The sequence below is a fragment of the Equus caballus genome, chromosome 10, assembly GCF_041296265.1.
Source record: "Equus caballus isolate H_3958 breed thoroughbred chromosome 10, TB-T2T, whole genome shotgun sequence".
In the NCBI taxonomy this organism is placed as follows: Eukaryota; Metazoa; Chordata; class Mammalia; order Perissodactyla; family Equidae; genus Equus; species Equus caballus.
In genome coordinates this window covers 5,521,670-5,541,405 of record NC_091693.1, presented here as the reverse complement: position 1 = coordinate 5,541,405, position 19,736 = coordinate 5,521,670, and the positions used below count along the sequence as shown (strand labels likewise).

The following is a 19,736-nucleotide window of genomic DNA, read 5'->3' as shown; positions in this document are numbered from 1 at the left end:
ATATTGGTAGTGATAATAATAATAAACATCAACAACAACAACATATAGATAGCACTTACAATGTGCCAGGAACTGTTCTGAGCACTTTGCATACAACAACTCATTTAATCATCACAACCCTATAAAGAAGATAACATTACTATCCATTTTCCAGAAAAGGAAACTGAGGTAGAGAGAGATTGACTTGCTCAAGGTCACATGGTAGCAGAAGATGAGGCCAGGATTCAAACCCACACAGTGCGGCTCTGAAGTGCATGCTCTTAACTTTACACAACAGTTGGTTTTGCAGCCCCCTGCTCCACCAAATCAAAGGCAGAGTACCCATCTTACTCAATGCTGTAGCCTCCAAAACCTATCCACAGTAGGGGATCAATAAATGCACATTTCAAATTATGATTCTTTAAAAACTGCCACAGTCCCTTCCTCAAAGGAGGATGATGCACCCTTCTACTTTCAGAGGGGAAAAAAGGTCATGAGCCCACGGCCCACAAGTGGGCCACACTCTAAACAGTCTCAAAGTCCATCTTTAAAACTCCCAGAGAACAGAACCAAGAACAACCATATTCCAAAGAAGACCAAAGACACAGGGTGAAAGAAATGGAAACAGAAGTAAAAAATCACTAACTTTAGTTTCCAGACGAAAGAATAAAGTGTGTGTGTGTGGAGAGTGGGAAATGAGCAGGCAGTTAACATCCAAATCTGAGCATAGTAAAGCACCACCACCAAAAACCCAGGGAAACTGATGCACTTTACCAAAGTCATATTGGTTCTGAGAAAACTGCAAAATGCTAAAATTCTATATTTACCAAGCATCTGTTCACTCAAACTAGTCAGATACACTGATTTGTTGCCCCTAAATAAAACAGGCATACAGAATCCAAAACTATTACTAGTAAAGATAAACTGTCTTTATGCACTAGTAAAGTCACTGACACTTCCAGCTGCAAAAACCCCTTAACAACTAACAACGAAGTGTTTCTATTTTCCACAAGAATTTCCCCCAGTCTTAAACGTCTTCATGGTTCACACACTCAAAGTTCCATTAAAACAATCAATGCCAAACCAACACACACCTCTAGTAGTTCTATGGATTCCTATATTATGGTCAATGTTCATAAAATAATCAGTTTGTTTCTATATAGTCTTGCTTGCTGGGTAATTAACAACCTGCTAAATGGGGCCATGACTCACCTGTGGATGTGGAAGGCTGAGCTCCATCATCACTGCCATTCGTTATGCTTTTGGCAGCATCTTCAGCTTGTTTGGGCCCCACTTTTTCTGGGGCATCACCAACAACTTCAAATTCAACATCCTTTCCTAGGTCTTCACTGCAAGAGAACCACTCACTATAAAACTGGACTGACACTATGACTATTTACAAAAGCAAAGGTGCAAAGGAGACATACTGTTCTTCAAAGCGTACACTACGTACATATCAAATATTCTCATTTTCAAAGAGCTAAAAAAAGAAACTGTACATAACAGGCTTTTGTGATAACTGAAAACTCTAATTCAAATGGCTAATACCATTGCACCCTCGAATTAGGAAAGCATTTTTAAAAAAACGTTAAGTAACTTTTACTGCTAAAGCAGAACACTGAGTCCAAAACTCCACGGCCCAATGTTAACTAGTAGGCATTATTTCTTCAGCTATTACGCGAAAAGATTCTACACATTCTAGTCTGATCTTAAACAGAGTAATTTCATGTTTTATGAATAGCGTTGCATGGATTCTGGGTTCCCCCCGCATCTTTACAGGTAGCACCCTGCTTTTGTAATGAATTCCCAAAAACATGTATGAAAGTTTAACGCATGAAAGTCAAACAAAAGACTTACATGTTATAAGGGGGGGTTCTGTTCCCAGAGAGCTAAAAAATATGATAAGAAAAACCCTAATTATGCCTCCTCTTTTAGACACCATCTGCTATATTTCCATTTTATTGTACATGTCCTTTCGTTGTCTTCTCTTTCACAAGTGAACACAAGCACACCACTGACATCCAACTGGTGTCTCATTGAGGCCAGAGATCACTCCCTAGCACTCTATCTTTGATTCAACTGACTCTGAAACTTATGCTTATTACGAATAACCCACATTCAGTCTTTCCTGTCATTTTGTGCTTTTTATAAACCAAGTCTATAAAATGTAATACTCTCCAAACAACTACACAAGCTATATATGTTTGCATAGACATGGCAATATCAGCAAAACAACTGGATGCAAGTAGCAACCCTTTACGTGTTAGATGGCACCCCAAAGTCCTAGGTCAGGGTGCAGTTTAGGGGTTATGAATGAGCATGTACAAAAATGCACCTTGTTCAACAGATAAACATACCAAAGTGGAGGACCATCTGTTTTTTACTTGTTATATATATGCAAATATTCTATAATACAAGCACTTTGAAAGCTTTTTATAAAATGGGCAGGATGTAAAATCGAAGAAGAAAAATAGATGACTCAGTAATCTATATAGGATAATTTTTAATGTTCTCGTTATTGTTACAGATCACAAATGAAGTATTTCTTTTATGAGAGAAATATTTCTTTTCTTCTAATTGATCTTTAAAAATAAGTGAAATTTTTATTCTAGTTCAATTATCAAAATGAATTCACCTTTCATTTTAATTATTCAAACATCTGAATTTCTACCCTCTCTAGTTTTTTCTCATCAGCCACCACTGATGACAGTTACCCTTAAACATTTTTTTGTCTATCCCTTTTATTTCTGAATTCTCAGATATTTCTGTAGGTCAAACCTAGGGCACTCAGTGGCCAACTCAAGTAAATATACTATGCAGTTTCAAATGAACAGTAGGATTTAAGGGTAATAAAAGATTTTTTCTCCACTTTATCTTAAGTTTGTATAAACAAATAATTTCTTATACTTAAAATATTAATAGTTCCTACCTATGAAGGATGTTGATCAATAAAGTGTAGTCCTGAAGGAAGTCGTCTGCTTGTAGCCGGCTGCCATTTCTAATTCCAAACTCTGACAACTTCTTGTGATTATTAGCTAGAAAATTAGAAAGGAATTTAGATACTTCAGTTATAACAAGCAGTCACGTTAGTTTTAAAAAGGCTAAAGCCCTGGGGCCGGCCCGGTGGTGGAGCAGTTAAGTTTGCACGTTCTGCTTTGGCAGCCTGGGGTTCGCCAGTTCAGATCCTGGGTGCAGACGTGGCACCACTTGGCAAGCCATGCTGTGGTAGGCATCCTGCATATAAAGTGGAGGAAGATGGGCATGGATGTTAGCTCAGGGCCAGTCTTCCTCAAAAAAAAAAAAAAAAAAAAAAAGGCTAAAACCCTACTAAAACTTGAACTGTGTCCCCTCCAAATTGGTATGTTGAAGCCCTGACCCCAGTACCTCAAAATGCAACTGTACCTGGAGATAGTCCTTTATAAAGAGATGATTAAGTTAAAATGAGACTGTTGGGGTCGGCCCTAACAGTAATCCACCTGAGGTCCTTAGAAGCCAAGAGAGAGCTCAGGAGAAACCAAACCTGCTGACACTTTGATCTACAGACCTCTAGTCTCCAGAACTAGGAGCAAATAAATTGTTGTTTTTTAAGTCACTCCGTGGTGTACTTTGGTATGGCAGCCTGAGAACACTAACCCACAAAACTCAGGCACCTAGGAATTCAGCCCTCAATACCCACTACCAACACTACTTTAAGGGAACCAAACTGTGACAAGTTCTGAGAACCTTTTCCCATTCAAACGAAATTAACCTGGAATCCTGCAGAAGTCAAAGACCACCTTTAGAGTTGTCCAAAACACATTCTACTTGCAAAGAGATTATCCACAACTTCAACAAACTACTTTTTAGCAAATTTTTCAGTTCAGAAATATGAGAACACTTTATTTGAATGGATTTTTCAACAGAAATTTTCAGTATTTCTCAATGAAGAGCCAGGTGGGACTTTCCCGAAATAATTACTCCAACCTAGTTCTATCTTCTTCATATCATTTCGGCTTCATCTGAATACCCCTGTGTGTAGTGCACAGTGCTTAGCACCCACCAGCACTCAATAAACCTTCGCTACATGGGTTATAAATACCCCAATGAAGAACAACCCCTCCAAGCAAACTTTTGGCATCAACACCTCCTCCTACCTGCTCTAGGGCCTTTATACCTTGATTGTCCTTTCTCTCCTGCATGTTCCAATGCCTCTCTCTTCTGACTGTACAAGACTGCTTCCTCATCATGCTCCCAACTCACACTCCCTCCTTACAACACTCAGTCCACTTTATTAAATATTTGCTCTGTGAGGGGCACAGGCTGTATCGAACCTGTGGATCTTTATCCATAGTGCCCAGCACATGCAATTTTGTACGTGTAAAGTCTAGTTATCATGTTTAAATTTATTAATTTTCTACATAATCTAACCATATTTTTCTTTCTCAGTTTTTGTCATTCCTTTCATGGCTTATAAGGAAAATTCTTAGAAAGGATCTCCCTACCTTGACCTTGAAACCCATGAACTACTGACAATTTCCAATTCTTTTACAGATTTATTTCTTACTTTAACTTTTTTAATACACTTGGAATGTCTTTGGAGAATGACAGTTCCTACCCAGACTTCTATCCCCAAACTCTTTCATACGTTTCCCACTCACTACAAACTCCTCAGACCCAACATTTTCAAAAGGGAAACAGTTACTATGTATTCTGTCCTGGTGAATTAGCATCACCTGTAAAGCCAGAGTCCTGGTAACAGTCCTGGACCAGCCTAAGGATGCTACTCTTTCTCACCTGCACCCTAAATTCTGACCTTGCAAATCTCAAAGCTGTCATCTGCTTCTGCCTTAGTAAAAACCCCTCACTCCCCTCAGTTTTCCTCTCTCTAAATGGCTCCCTGCCTCCACTCTCACATCCTTAACTCACCCTCTGCAGATTATATTAGAAGGTAAATACATTACTTCCCTGCTTAAACTCTGGTTGGGAGTAGAATTTGAGGGGAGGAGGAAGACACACACATCACGTGCATGCCACAGAAAGCCCACCAGCTGCATCACCACTGCCAACCCACACTATGCCACCTTCCAGTGAAACAAAGTAACTGACCATTCCCAAAGCCTTTTATGTTGTTTACATGTTCATGCATTTGTAGCTGCTGCTCATTCTGCCCAAAAGCAGAGACTCTCTTCTCTGCCAGACGGTCCTTACTGCTTCAAGAGCTGGCCCAGGAGTCCTGTCTCTCCTGTGACCCCTTCTTAACAAAGCTTTGATTCATATCTTGTACATTCCTTCTACAGTATTTCTTAGACTGTACTAAATCCACTTGTTGATCATCTCTCCTCTCCTTCCAGGCTGTAAAGTACTTCAAGCTGGGACCACTGGGTTATTCATCCTTGAATTATGAATACCTAAGATTATGCCTATAATACAGGACTCCAAACATATGTAAATAAATGCTGTCTCACCCTCAGTAGCACATGTATTTTGTGGAGAAGAGCCACATTTAAGCCTCTGCGACTCTTGACCAGTTTCCATGTTTAAGATCCTATTTAAAGGAGCTGGCTAGAACTAAGGGAAAAGCATGAAGTTACAGGCAAAGTTCTGCGGGTTTTTTTGTGTGTGAAGACAGCTGGCTAGAATGGGGCTTAAATATTCAACTAGATGCTTAAAATAGACTACCACCCAGCCAAAACATGGCCTACAATTACTCATGACCTAATATCCCAAACAATTTCTTGACAAGGAACTACAGCCAAGAAGAATCCTGACACTGAGTTTTAATTTAAAGGTTTGACATCTGAATCCCCATGAGGATCTGGTAAAAGTGCACTGAATAAATGACCACTGAACACACAGATGAATAAGTAAGTTGATATAAGGAGAAAAGAGTGCCCCCGATTTTGGTACCCTGGCAAAACTTGGGATATGGAGAAAGCAACTAAAATGGTAACGCAAGAGATCAGCTGCCAAAGTGACAGAAGAGGTGTGGGAACTTCTAAGTCCAATCAGACTGACTAGCGTAGTGTCATCTGAAGGAGGCATAACCACAACCAACTCTCACTAAGAAAGCTGAAACAGAATTAAACGTGTTGCACCTTGTACAACAAATGCAGTAACAAGAGGGATGACCTGTCTGAGTTTCTAAAAAGGAAAGCCTAGAAAGCCAAAACTAGGCACTGATTTTCAGCAGTACTTTCTGTTTTATGATAGAAGCAGGCTATCAAGACGTCCCCACTCTTGGACAAAATACCTAAAAGCCTTAGATAACCTTCCTACTCTGATCTAACAGCCAGAGCAATCTTCTCGTTACTAATTTAGCTCCAGGAGCCAAGATACAGGCAAGGCGATTCCTTGGAAGTGGATGAAAGCAGTGCAGTCCTGTAGATGGTAACTGTGAGCTGGGTTATTGAGAAATAGTCCCCCAAACACGTTGACAACATGGAGTTCCTAAATCTGGAACTATGGTGATCCCACCAAGGCAATGCCACCTTGGGAAAGCACCTACATGACCAAATATCAACTGTGATGCTGAGAAACATATACAGTGAATGGATAAACTAATGTGGGGAATGAATAAATGCAGTCTCCACCGAAATGAGGGGATTGAATAAATGCAACGTATAATACCTTCTGTCTCTCCCTCTTCTGAAGATATTAGGATTGTTCCTTTCCCATCTTCAATTTGGACATCTGGTGCTACCATAGCAAATTTTTCTTTTACTATCTACGAGAAAAAGAGATTCAAAATATTAATATGTGGAATTAAGGACCATAAAAAAAACCTACACTTTTCTGCCATAAAGGCTCACACTTTCCCCTTCCATTGCAAAGGGGCCAAGTTATCCTTTAAGATACCTCAGGGGAAGCAGGAAAATAGTGGGAATTCACCCAATGATTTTATGTCCACATTCCCTCCCCATGTTCAACCGCTGACCGAGATCAGATAAAACTTCCTTCAAATGCAGGGCTGAGAACTCCTTGATTGTGTCCTTCCCTGGAGATTAGGTACTGAGGTAGATACCTGACATATTTTATCTTAGCCTCTGCCAAGCTTGTACTGGCAGATGTTTCATTAGATGGGAAATTTATTGTTAATCTGATTCTCAGATAGTCTTTCCCTTGCTGAGTTCCATCTCTCTTTAAATTCCAAGACAGATCATGAGTGACGATACTCTTAGATCCTACCTGCTCCTAAAAACACGAGATAATACTCTAAAGGTCCGATTATCCTACAAGTAGTGGAACTACCTTTAGCTCAAGAATGAGTAGATACCAACTATAATTATCTCCTAAGAAAGACGGTGGAGGGGCTGGCCCAGTGGAGCACTGGTTAAGTTCACGGGCTCTGCTTCAGCGGCCTGGGGTTTGTGGGTTTGGATCCCAGGCACAGACCTAGCACCACTGTCAAGCCATGCTGTGGCAGCATCACACAAGATGGAAGACTGGCACACATTTACTAGCTTAGTGACAATCTTCCTCAAGCAAAGAGAGGCAGACTGGCAACAGATGTGAGCTCAGGGCCAATCTTCCTCACAAAAATTTTTTTTTAAAAAAATAACGTGGGACAACAACCCTCTGTTGGCCAGTATACCAAGTCCTGATGCTTCCCATCTAAAACACAACCAGTCCTGTGTAACCAGTTCTAGGAGAAAGGCCATACACTCTCAAACAGCCTTCAGGGCCAACAAAGGTCTATTCCCCCTGTGTTAGGAGGTATGTAAATATGGAACATCATGACGGACATAATCAGAGGAACAATCTGAAGCGATTCCAAAAGTGGCAGGTGGCACCTCTTCTGGACATTTTTGAAATCTTCCCTAACAGAGAAACTAATCTAGCCAACCTAGGAGGAACTGAAGGAGCAGACCACAAGACCAGACTACATCCTAAACCTCCATTTCCCTCACTGCAGAGCTCTATGGGTGAATCCAGGTGCACAAATGCTGCCATCTCCTCAGGGACTAACTCAACAGACTAGAATCAGGACCATCACTGGACCATTTAAGGATACCTCCTGTCTGCCAAAAAATACAGAATTTACGCACTATCTGGGAAACAGAGTCTGCTTGCCAAGATACTATGCCACCGCTGTCCCACCTGTGGTGCATATTCTAGCCAAATATATCCATTCCCTTCTGGGATGTGAGGCACATATTCTGGAACCACAGACAGCAAAGCCAGCAGGCACCCAGATGGTAAAGAGACGCAGGATACCAGAGCAACACACTTCAGCAGTCAGTTTCAGAGCAATTACCTGGCTTTTAGTTTGTTATCACAGTTAACACTGTAAAAGGCAAAAAGGAACTTGGGTTTTTTTTTTTTTTTAGGAAAAAGGAAATGAAGAAGCTTGTGAAAGAGAACAGTTCCTACACTTACTTTATCTTGTAACGTGAGCACGGTCACCTTATGGACGTTTAGTCGCACAGTCACCTCGGGCTTGCTGGCACATACATAGCAATTAGGGTTGGGAGGATCCAGTGCACAAGGCACAAGGAGTTTCTTTCTTGGGTTTGGTTGTTTATTCAAAAAAATCTTTGGAGGAGGAAAAAAACACAAGCAGCAATCAGAAATTTGAGTTACAATTTTATACACCATACAGTGTGAAGTTTACTGTCTTGTTTACTGTACAGCCAGTAAAAATTACTCAAACATTCCTTCTAGATGGCAAAATAGATAAGGAAAATCATAACTTTAAGAGACTAATTTTTCCAGCCTTCTTTTCAAATTAGCTACCATATAAAATGCTGAGCTTAGCGAAAAGAAATCTCCTTCTATTGAAGACTCTAGACTATTCTGCAAACTAATTTAGCAAGAGGAATGGCTAGCCATACTCATCGTCTCTGGTGTCATTAAATCAGCTTTAGGGTCCCTTCCAACTGGTTATTCTCATTAATTTTAAGCCAACTTCTCAATGTCAATACACTATTTCTCCAATTAATGATAATGCTTTCACAGATGTATGGAACCAATAAGCTGCCTTTCTTTTCCGATTTTCTATGATGTCTACGATATTAACCTTTATATAATTAAGGGAAAATAATTACGTACATCTGGAACCGTAAGCACCTATATAGCATTTCTCTAATACCCAAACAAAAAAATAAGAACTAAGGCAAATTCAGAGAAGTGTGCTGAAATTTAAAAAGGCCCCAACCTCCTATTACCACAAAGTTTGGAGAACACTAGCAAAACTTAATACAAACAAAACAAATGTCAGGAGAACACTGGAAGATGATACACAAATTCTCATCTTGTGACCACCACATAGAGCGGTGTCTGCTAAGATGAATTAAGTGTAAAGAGGAACTCCATCGATCCCCTGAGCTTAAAGAAGTAAATTCCTTGAGAGGCTGCAAGTGCTAGGAGAGCCTTCCTGCAGCCTCTCCCCACAATGAAGGCTAGTCATATTCATTGTGTTGGCAGGGCTGGAAACAGGGTACAATGGGGAACAGATTTAACTGATCTTGGGCTTTACCAGGAAGAGAACTGTGCTAAGGGAAATTACCAGTAATGGAAACAAAGCTAACGCTATTAATACCCAGGCAATTAATCCATCCTGACGTTCAGTATAAATATGAACATATAAAATCAGGACATATAAGTATCATTAGCCCAAGAGAGGGAAACACTTGAGCAGGCAAAGAAACAAGAAGGATGTTTACTATAGTAAACAGTACACAAGATAATAAATTCAACAATTAGTATTGTTTGTGAGCTCAAAGGAATACTGTAGCCACAGGACAAATTCAGACTGCTATAAAAAGGTAGAAATCAAAAAATGAAGTTTTTAGAAATTAAAAATAGGACAGCCAAAATAAAAATTTACGTAGAACGGCTGGCACCATGGCTGAGTGGTTAAGTTCACGTGCTCCGCTGCAGGCAGCCGAGCGTTTTGTCAGTTCAAATCCTGGGCGTGGACATGGCACTGCTCATCAAACCACACTGAGGCGGCGTCCCACATGCCACAACTAGAAGGACCCACAACTAAGAATATACAACTATGTACCAGGGGGCTTTGGGGAGTAAAAGGAAAAAAACAAAAAAATCTTTAAAAGAAAAAATTCACGTAGAAAACCGAATCAAGATGGCAAACTGGCAACACAATTGTACATTCCTTCACCCTGAAATTTCATGAAAACAATGAAAGATATTTTAAGAGTTCATCAATAATGGCACCGAAAAATAATAGTACCAGTATAGACTAGGTATTTTTTAGAAATTCCTAAAAGTAAATTGGTCCTTTAATTTTAACATTAACGTAAAAAAAGGAGAACCTAAACAGCAAAAATATTGGCTATATTTTTTATTTTTTAGGAAGTTTTTTTGAACCACTATGCCAGTAAGACAGCAAAGCATCTTCAGACACAAACTCAATACAGAATGAAAGCAGGAATCCAAAGAGAATATCTGGGTGGCTTCAGTCTTAAGAGAGAAACCCAGCCCATCCCTCACTAATGTAGGAACTCTTATAATAGGAGACCCTTATGCAAAGCAAGGACCTGGAAGGGAAGGTGTAAAGAAGAGGAGAAAAATACCTTCCCCACAGAAACAGCAAAAAAATTATCTTGACCTTGGTGCTTCATTTGGGGGGGAGGGGAGTGATAATCTTCTTTTATACTTCATTACAAGATAGGGCATCATGCACATTTGCTGTATGAATATATATGTGGGTTGAAAAACTAAATGAGAATTTAAAAGTGGTCCCAGATTGGTTGGACCCCAGGCACTCAAATAAAAACAAATGCAACTCCTCTTTGAAGAAACATACCTTCACTGGGTCCTTAAAAGAATTATCACAGATACAGTTTTAACAAATACTAATTTGGCTTAAAAAAAAAATCATACACCACACAAACAAAACACTATAACAGATCTAGCAGAAATGATAGTAAACTCGTCCATAAAGATTTCAGACATTAACATTATCAAATATAAAAGAGGTTTAAAATAAGACTGGAAAAAGGGATTGACCAGAGGACTATAAAATGACCACACAAATTTTAAAAACTAGAGAACTCCTAGAATTTAAAAACAATTGAAAAAACTTACTAAGGACCCACACAGTGAGTTCCTCTGAGAAGTCAGTAAAACTGGAAATGTTAGAAGCAAACTAGCTTCTGCTTCCAATTTTAGACAAATATAAAAGAAGAAAATGTGTTTTTCTTTTTGTGGTAATTTCCAGAAAGCTTAAATGTGTACTCACAAGGTAACCTGAATAATTATTTTTCCATTGCTTCAAACCAATTTTATTGTTTTAATTTTTCAAATTGTCTGTTTAATGTGATTTTTATAGATTACTGTTAAAAAGAGGCTGAATAAAAAATGCAAATAGAAATACTCACTGTTCTACACTGGTCTATTTTTCCTGATAAAATCTTCAATCCTTCCAATACTATCAACCCAGCAATCACTGCGTTAGTAGTAGCGATAGCAGGAATAATGTTCCCTGCCATTGCTGGAAAAAAAAAAGGAATGAATATGTTTAGGAGTTAAAAAACGAAAAACTAACTTAAACCCTTAGATGATACAACTGAGGTATAAAATACAACTTACATTTTATATCAAATCTGCTCTTCATATTCATACTGAAAATATGCATCCTGAGGTTTGCAGCAGAGGTGACAAAATCCATTGCAGATGGGTCATCCTGCCAATAATTTGAACAATTTAACAAGTCTCCCCACAAATTTACTAATTTGACTAGTACTGCTTTCAGAACAGTACTTTCACATGTTTATAGCGTTGTAGACAAGCAAGCAGAATGAGGGGATGGTCAAGCAGGGCCTTACAGTAGCACGCAGATGGGATGAGCAGGAGGCAGGGTCTCATCAACTCCTCTGATCCAGGAATGCAGTCTGACAAGAACTCCAAGAGCCACCAGGCTTCTAGGAATTCACTCCTCCTTAAACAAATGCACTGGGGACTAAGTGCAAAGACCAGAACCCCAATTCCATCCACTGACGATGGCAATCCTTTCCCGGTCCATCAGTGAGCAGTGAAAGGCTGTCTGACAAGCACAGAATCCAGGGAAGGAGAGAGAGGCTGTTTTGACAAAGCTGTTTCACTAAAGCCTCAGAAACACTTGTACTCCTCCTTTTGGCGTTCCTTCTCCAAATTCTCTTCATATACACTACTCTCCTGTATCTGCTGTTTCTTTTCAGATATGGCAATACAATAAAATTTTCCCTTTACAATTTACATTCATCCTGAGACTATGCCCTAGTCTCTCTAATTAGACTTCAGCAAGGTTTCCTGAATTGAGAAGAAACTATCCTAGCCTATAATTAAGAAGTACAAAGTACAGAAGAAAAAGCATCGATAGAATATGGGTTTTTCATATATTTATTGGCCAGCTGTGTAACCTCAGGCAAATCAACTTTCCCGAAACAAAATTCCTTAATTTGTTAAATAGGGAAAATTATATAAACATCCATGAAGGCTGCAGTGAGGATCAAGTATGAATATTTAACAGTACCAAACAGTGTCCATCAGGGATTTCTCAGGCAACTGGCTTAGCACACCCACTAGGTGCAGACTTCACTCACAGAGGGCAACAATTCCCAGTTCCAAAGTTTCATTATTTAGCCCCGCATATAGATGAAAACCTCCCAAGTCACTATTATAACAATAACAATGAAAATATTTTTTTAAAAAGTGGTTACTCCTTATACCACATAAACCCAAGAGACTAATGTTTACAAGAATCCCCCAAAATCTAAACTTATTAGGTTCATTTTCCATGTATGACTCAACCTCAGTTCCCAAGTGTGCGCACACAGTTACCTTAGTTTTCTAAAACTGACCAAACTTTTCCTCTTACTTTAAAACTCATGGCAAATCTTTACCATCACAGGAACACACAAACATTATCAGAAAAATCACTTATAACATACAAAACATTGACTACAATTGAAAGTAAGTAAAATTAACTTAAATCTCAAAATGACATCAAACTGTAAAACATTAAATATTACTTTAACTTCTAAGAATAATTACATTTTTGTATTAAGAGGTCTCTCAGACCTCTGAAATAGTTATAACTATTTATATATATAAAACTAATTTTAATGGATAGGCAATTTTATTACTTTCAAGGTCAAATTAGACCTATGAGCCATTGTCTCAAAAGGATATTATGACTTCTATTAACAAATCTATATCATGCAGTAAGTCTTAAGTTAAACATTTCACTCCAATAAATTCACATTATTTCTCCAGTCAACATAATTATAAACCATGGACACATTACTTAGAATGTAAACTCAGGTTTTATGATATTGTCTGAATTCATCTACAGAAAACTCATAGTTCAATGTAGTAATCAGAGATGAAATATCCAAACAAAAATCAATATTATGTCCTCAAAATCTGATAGAATAAATGATATCCAAAACATTACTAGCTTCTGTTACAGTTTAAGAACTAAAATATACATTTGATAGACAAGTAATCACCACACATTTTCAAAACGAACCTTATCCCATATGAGCTCAGCTCCATCCCCTTTTTCTGCTAAATGAACTCTCAAAGTCTCGATGCTCTTTGAAAAAAGACGTGCATAGCTCTTTACATCTAGAACCTGCTGGTCTTTCAGACCTAACTGGGGTTCACTTTGTTGATCTGATGCATTGGTTTCTTCTCCTAAGGAAAAAAAAATATGAGTAATTTCACTATTAAATTAAACATCATTCCTCTACTGTTTTATTTAACAATTCAATGGCTGACCAGTAAGAAAATCAAATAATATGAAACAAATTCCATTAAGATAATTATCACTATGAGACAAATATCTGCACAAAAAAATTGTTAAAACTGAGAAAAGAAAGGTGCAAGACTGTCTCAGAACCTCACAGGGTTACTGGGGGATCAAGGATATAACACAGATATGATGATAAGCATTATGCCCAGCACACAGTTAGCACTCATTACATGGAAGCTATTAGAGCCGTGCTTGAATTCTTCTGTAAAGTCAAGTATCCACTACTATAGAGAACTGCTCCAAACTGACACGGCAAGTCTCCTGGGACCTCGCCGGTTCCAGCTGACCACTGCTGGGCATGCATGAACTACAATACAATTCCGATAAAGTAGACACACAGTGTGTTGAAGGAGAGTGCAATAAGGAAGCAGTCACTACTACAATAGCTTTTCTCGCATTTAAAATATTTTAAATACATTCCTAAATTAAATCTTAAAGAGATAATCATACAAAGGTACATATATACTCATTACAACACTTTATTTCACGGAAAATTTGAAACAACTAAATCTTAACTGATAAGGGACTAGTTAACACTGACTGAAAAGAGCAAGGCAGAGTATAAAATAGTATGACTCCACTCATGTAAGGCACGTACACGACTGTCTGACTGTGTGCCTCGAGCTGACTACCAAGACACTCCCTAAAGTATTAATAGTGGCTATTTCTCCAGGGGATACATTTCCAGTGGTTTTCCTTCATACTTTTCTAACTGCTTGAATTTCTTCCTCTGAACGTATATATACCATTGTCAAGATACATAAGGCTATTTAAAGACTTTAAGTGAGGGAATTTCCAATTTAGTATCCCCAAGACTAAAATGTATCCTTTACCTTGACTTTGTACTTCAGCCCAGTCCAACGGAACTGGAGGTTTCCTTTTCCGCCACAGTTTGTCCATTGTCAACAGATACCTGATATCATCTTTAAAAAGCTTAAAAAAAGAAAAAGATAAATTCCATGAACCCACAGTCCCTATATACTGATAAAATATAAGAAATTTTCATTGCTGACTTATTAAAAACATTATACTATAAAATCTTCTGATTTAAAGACACATCATACACAAGGAGAGTAACGATTTTTCCAAAGAAAGAAAAAGCTTAAACCTTTTGTAAAAGGAAATTTTACACAGAACCCTGGTATTCGAAACAGTCAAAAGCAGAGGTGCTGTGAGGAAAACACAGTCAGGGACTCTGAACTGTGCTGACCGCCCCTGCCCTCCCAAGCCAGCTCCCCAAAAGCTCCAAAGATCAGTCTGAAGCACGATCTCACCAATCAAGGGCCTGAATAAACACACACCAGCTGCATAGGAACTGAATACAATCAGGGAGCCTAGAGACACCAGTCAGCAACATCTCTGCGTCTGTGGGTACACACACCAACAAAGCACCCACACTTTAAAAGTGCTCAAAAACAGAATTTCTTAACCATTTGCAACATCTCTGAAATGTCCCTCTCAAAAAAACCCTCAAACACATGTAAACGATTACTATTTCAAAAACATAAACATTACCACATGTAGACTGAGAGACTATCATATGAATCACACTATAGGATGTGGTAGAATTTCAGATGACTTTCATATTTTTACTTTTTCCTTAGCTGCATTTACTATTGTAGATTGATTTATTCAACACATTTATTCTAGGTATCAGGTATGAATTTAGATTTGGCTCAATAAAAAATGTTAGAACTATTTCTATCAAAATAAACTCAATCCAATCAATATTTATTAAGCATCCTTAATCTTTGGGAAACTAGCCAAATATACAAATAATTACAATATAATTTAGTGCGATAATCGCACAGCTTTGAATACTATGAGGAACTTTTTCTATCTATCTGAAGAGTAAGGAAAGAGTTCAAGGAGATGGTAACATTTGTTTTTTTATTTTTTAATTTAATTTTATTTTTTTGAGGAAGATTAGCCCTGAGCTAACATCTGCTACCAATCCTCCTCTTTTTGCTGAGGAAGACTGGCCCTGAGCTAACATTCATGCCCATCTTCCTCTACTTTATAGGTGGGACGCCTACCACAGCATGGCTTGCCAAGCAGTGCCACGTCCGCACCTGGGATCTGAACTGGTGAACCCAGAACGTTCACACTTAACCGCTGCGCCACCGGGCCAGCCCCAGAGACAGTAACATCCGAAGTGGATAAACAGGCGAGAAAATGAGGAGTCCAGTACGATCTGGGTAACAAACGTAGCTGGAGACAATTAGAGGGCCTTCAGCACTTGGCTGAAAAGTATGCCAGACAATGGGGATTAGTGTGGTTTTCCAAGCACAAATTGTATGTCCTTCTTTATCCAATTATTAAATACTGGGAGTCCCTCAGAGCTGTGCATTGAACTATTTTCATACTCTTCTCTCGTACTATAAACTTATGAATCCCAACCACATCTCTAGTCTAAACCTCTCTACTTATCTACAGAACCACTTGTCACCTCTAGTATTCCACAGTAATCTCAAAATTATTTCTATCACCTTCTCCAACCCCCAAATCCATACATACACATCTGCTTCCCACCTCACCTATCTCAGAGAATGGCACCTCTATTCATTCTGCTGCCCAGCAGGAAATCAGGTATCATTCTTGATTCCTCAACTTATACATCCAAAGTCCTGTTGAGTCTACTTTTCCTCTACATTCCACTGGGAATGCAGATGGGTTGTACTCCAGATTATTCAGGCACCGCACAACTCCAGAAGGCACTGTCCCACGTTGGTTACAACAGGAATATTATGTCCTAAAGTGGTGCACTGCATACCCTCATAGTCTACACCCTTATAGTCATCCTACAGACTACCTTTTAATGGATTCCCACTGTCTTGGTATAACATCCTTATCATGACCTACAAAGTCCTGCCTGATCTAGCCTCAGCTTGCCTTTCTAGTCCTCTTTCCACTCTCTCCCCTAATGGGAATCATTTCAGTTCTTCAACCTTAGACTTTCTTTGCATACGCTGTACTCTTATCTCCACCCTTATTGTTGACAGCTTTGGGTTGAAATGTTACTTCCTCTAGAAAGCCTTCTTTGAACGCTCACACTAGGTTTGATAATAAGGTTAATAATAACAGGTTAAGTCGACTTATTATTAAAGGGTTTCAATGCATCTGAACTTAATGTCATAACACACTGAATCTGAAACATTTGTTCAATGTTTGACTTCCCCTCCAGACTATGAGTTCCCTACAAAGAGCAGGGACCCTATTTTCTGTTTTGTTCACCACTTATATCCTTCCTTAGAGTGGTGCCTGGCACACAGCAGATACTTAAAGTTACCTGTTGAATAACAGATTGGAGATGTACTTCAAGCTATTCTGGCATTTAACTGTTGCTCAGATTGGAATGGAAGTAGGTATATGGACACAAGTTTGGAAAATACTATCACTATCCATATCAGTTAAATGCATTTTAAGTATAATCAAAATAAAAACCATTTTCCAAGTAAAAGGCTGTACTGAGAAAATAAATGCAATTTGTTTAAGATAGTCAAGTTGTGACATCTGTTGCCACTGAGTAACGAGATGAAATATAAGCTGGAGGGAGTAGTAGGCCATTTACTTAGGACAGTGGAACCTATGCATGTCAAAAAGAAGACAGGAGGAGCCAGGAGAGTTTTCAGATGCAAGGCAGCCAGAAAACACTGTTTAAAGATTAAGGGGAAGGAAAAATAGCAGGTGGAAGAGTTAGCCTTTACTCAAAGAGATTTCTCTCAAACCAAGAAAAAAGAAAAAAAGAGTCTACAATGAAGTGGGACATTGTCTTAACAGGTAAATTATGTCCAATGGCTGTAAATCTATTAATATATTCTTAAGGTCATCTGCTTTTTGAGGGCAGCAAGAGTGTATCAGGCAGTTTAAGAAGAGTTGAGAAAGTTTCAAGTTATCTATTACAATAAAACGACTTTTAAAACACAGAACTGGAGAGGCCGGCACAGTGGTGCAGTCGTTAAGTTCACATGTTCCACTTCGGTGGCCCGGGGTTTGCTGGTTCAGATCCTAGGCACAGACCTATGCACTGCTTGTCCAGCCATGCTGTGGCAGGTGTCCCACATATAAAGTAGAGGAAGATAGGCACACATGTTTCCTCAGGGCCAGTCTTCCTCAGCAAAAAGATGAGGATTGGCAGTGGATGTTAGCTCAGGGCTAATCTTCCTCAAAACAACAAAAACAAAAACCACAGAACTGGAACCCTAGCAGAGCTAATTAGGTAGACCCAATTAAAACAATCTTGTAGATTTCTCTAGAAATATTCAGCAGACCAATAATATATACTAATGAAGAGGGATTCAGCCAAGAACAAGAGGCTTAGGGATCGAAGAGTGATTTAGAACATGTCAATCAAATTGCCAATAGAAGATCTGAGCAGGAAAGGGATATAAGACAAGAAACAGCAGGAACTAAAAGTCAGTTATAAGGAAAAGCAAGAGGTTCAGTGAAAGTGGGAGAAGGAAAGACAACCAAGAGTGTATAAGCAAGCCTCTGTCCTACCTCCTATAAAGATGTTATCCTGATTTAGTAATGGTGCTAAAATTTCAAAACCTGCAAATCTCGATTACATCAAGCAATTTATTAAAACAGAATTAGATATAAAAAGCATAATTCAATTGCATGTATTATTTTAAAGCAGAATAATAAATCTATCCCATTACAAAGAAAATAAATCTAACCTTGGTAAAAAGCTTAACTGGATCATATCCAGTTGATTTAGCCCATTCCTTAGTGGAAATACGTTTAATGTCGCCATCTTCATTAGATGCTCTGGCTCTGGCTTCAGCTTCCATTGGTTCCCCTTCAAAACAAACACAATTTTATTTTCAACTGCAATAAATGTAAAACTAACCTCTCATCCACCTTTGGTGAAAAAAGAAGTCACTCATGGAAGTCACACGCATGAGTGATACATTGAGTTCAAGGAGAAAGGACGATGACAAGTTCATTAGCACCTTTTTCTATATCAATGTCTGAAGGTCACATGTAGAGCAGTTCAAAGCATACTTATAATTAGATCTGGTAACAACTCCCAGCTCTATTTAATGGATTTGTGAAACTTCTCTGCACCTTGATTTCCTCACCAGTAAAACAGAACTAGCCATTTTTTAAAACATTGTTTTCAAGATGAAATAATACATCTTAAGCGCACATTATCTAGCACATAACAGCAATTACTTTTTTATCAATGTTAATATCAATATTAAATTAGTAAAACAAAGGTAGTACTCACTAATAAGAAAATACATTCCGAACAGTTTACTCACAGGAAGCTTCAGGGTCAGCTCTGTCAGGAGACACTTCTTGATCAGCATCTTCTTCCCCAAACAACTGACTATAATTTAAGAGTAGTAAATATTTATGTACAACACAATATTCTGAACAAAATGTTTACTTTTCCTACTTTTCTCACAAAAAACTAATTTAGAATATCCCTAATCTTTAGGAGGGATGAAGAAGAAACAACTGATAAATTATACTCCATAAACTTGAAAGTATTAAAGCAATCTGTTCAGACAGCGTTCATCCTGATTTCAACCACAACACAAGCAAGGCGCAATTTCAGTAGACCTATACTCATTCCTGTCAGCCAGGCTCTGCAAATTTCCATTACAATGTCTGATCAAGAACTAGACGAGCAGCTTTTACACTCCAACTTGGACAACACTTTAATGCCAGAATAAGGTTTGTGAAGCACACCTGCAGGTAGCTGTTCAACAAACATTATCACACACCTGCTCTGTGCCGGCCAACGCTCCAGGTACAGGACATTCAGCAGTAAATACATTTGTTTTCGCGGTAGTATGTATCTTTACTACTTCAGAGTCTTAAGAAACAATATAAAATTATTAAGTTGAAATCCGCCTTTTTACCAAGTTATCCTAAAAATTGTTTTTCTAACCTTTCCTCAAGCACATGACTTATAAAAAAGTTATCTCAAAGGAATTCTTTGTACAGTAAACAAAAAAACAAAACCCAAAAACTATAACCTCAAAGCTCCTGAGAGACTACAAGAAAA

General features: G+C 38.5%; 1 protein-coding gene across 6 annotated transcripts in view; it reads right to left on the bottom strand.

Moving 5' to 3' along the window:
* UBA2 (ubiquitin like modifier activating enzyme 2) overlaps positions 1–19,736 on the bottom strand; it is a 36,709-nt gene that overhangs the window by 3,620 nt on the left and 13,353 nt on the right. For 4 of the 6 annotated variants that reach the window (XR_011421813.1, XR_011421812.1, XM_023649512.2 and 1 more), the window contains exons 7-16: positions 18,985–19,052; positions 18,397–18,518; positions 14,551–14,650; positions 13,433–13,599; positions 11,512–11,605; positions 11,301–11,413; positions 8,335–8,490; positions 6,586–6,682; positions 2,909–3,014; positions 1,192–1,328 (exon numbers count right to left, since the gene is read on the bottom strand). Coding sequence is in view for 4 of the 6 variants with exons in the window: in XM_023649512.2 (XP_023505280.1) it covers positions 1,192–1,328; positions 2,909–3,014; positions 6,586–6,682; positions 8,335–8,490; positions 11,301–11,413; positions 11,512–11,605; positions 13,433–13,599; positions 14,551–14,650; positions 18,397–18,518; positions 18,985–19,052 (1,160 nt within the window). In the remaining 2 variants the exon portion in view is untranslated. Of the gene's footprint in view, positions 1–1,191; positions 1,869–2,908; positions 3,015–6,585; positions 6,683–8,334; positions 8,491–11,300; positions 11,414–11,511; positions 11,606–13,432; positions 13,600–14,550; positions 14,651–18,396; positions 18,519–18,984; positions 19,053–19,736 lie in introns of those variants that run through there. The other 2 variants (XM_070222863.1, XM_023649514.2) reach the window with 1 other exon arrangement.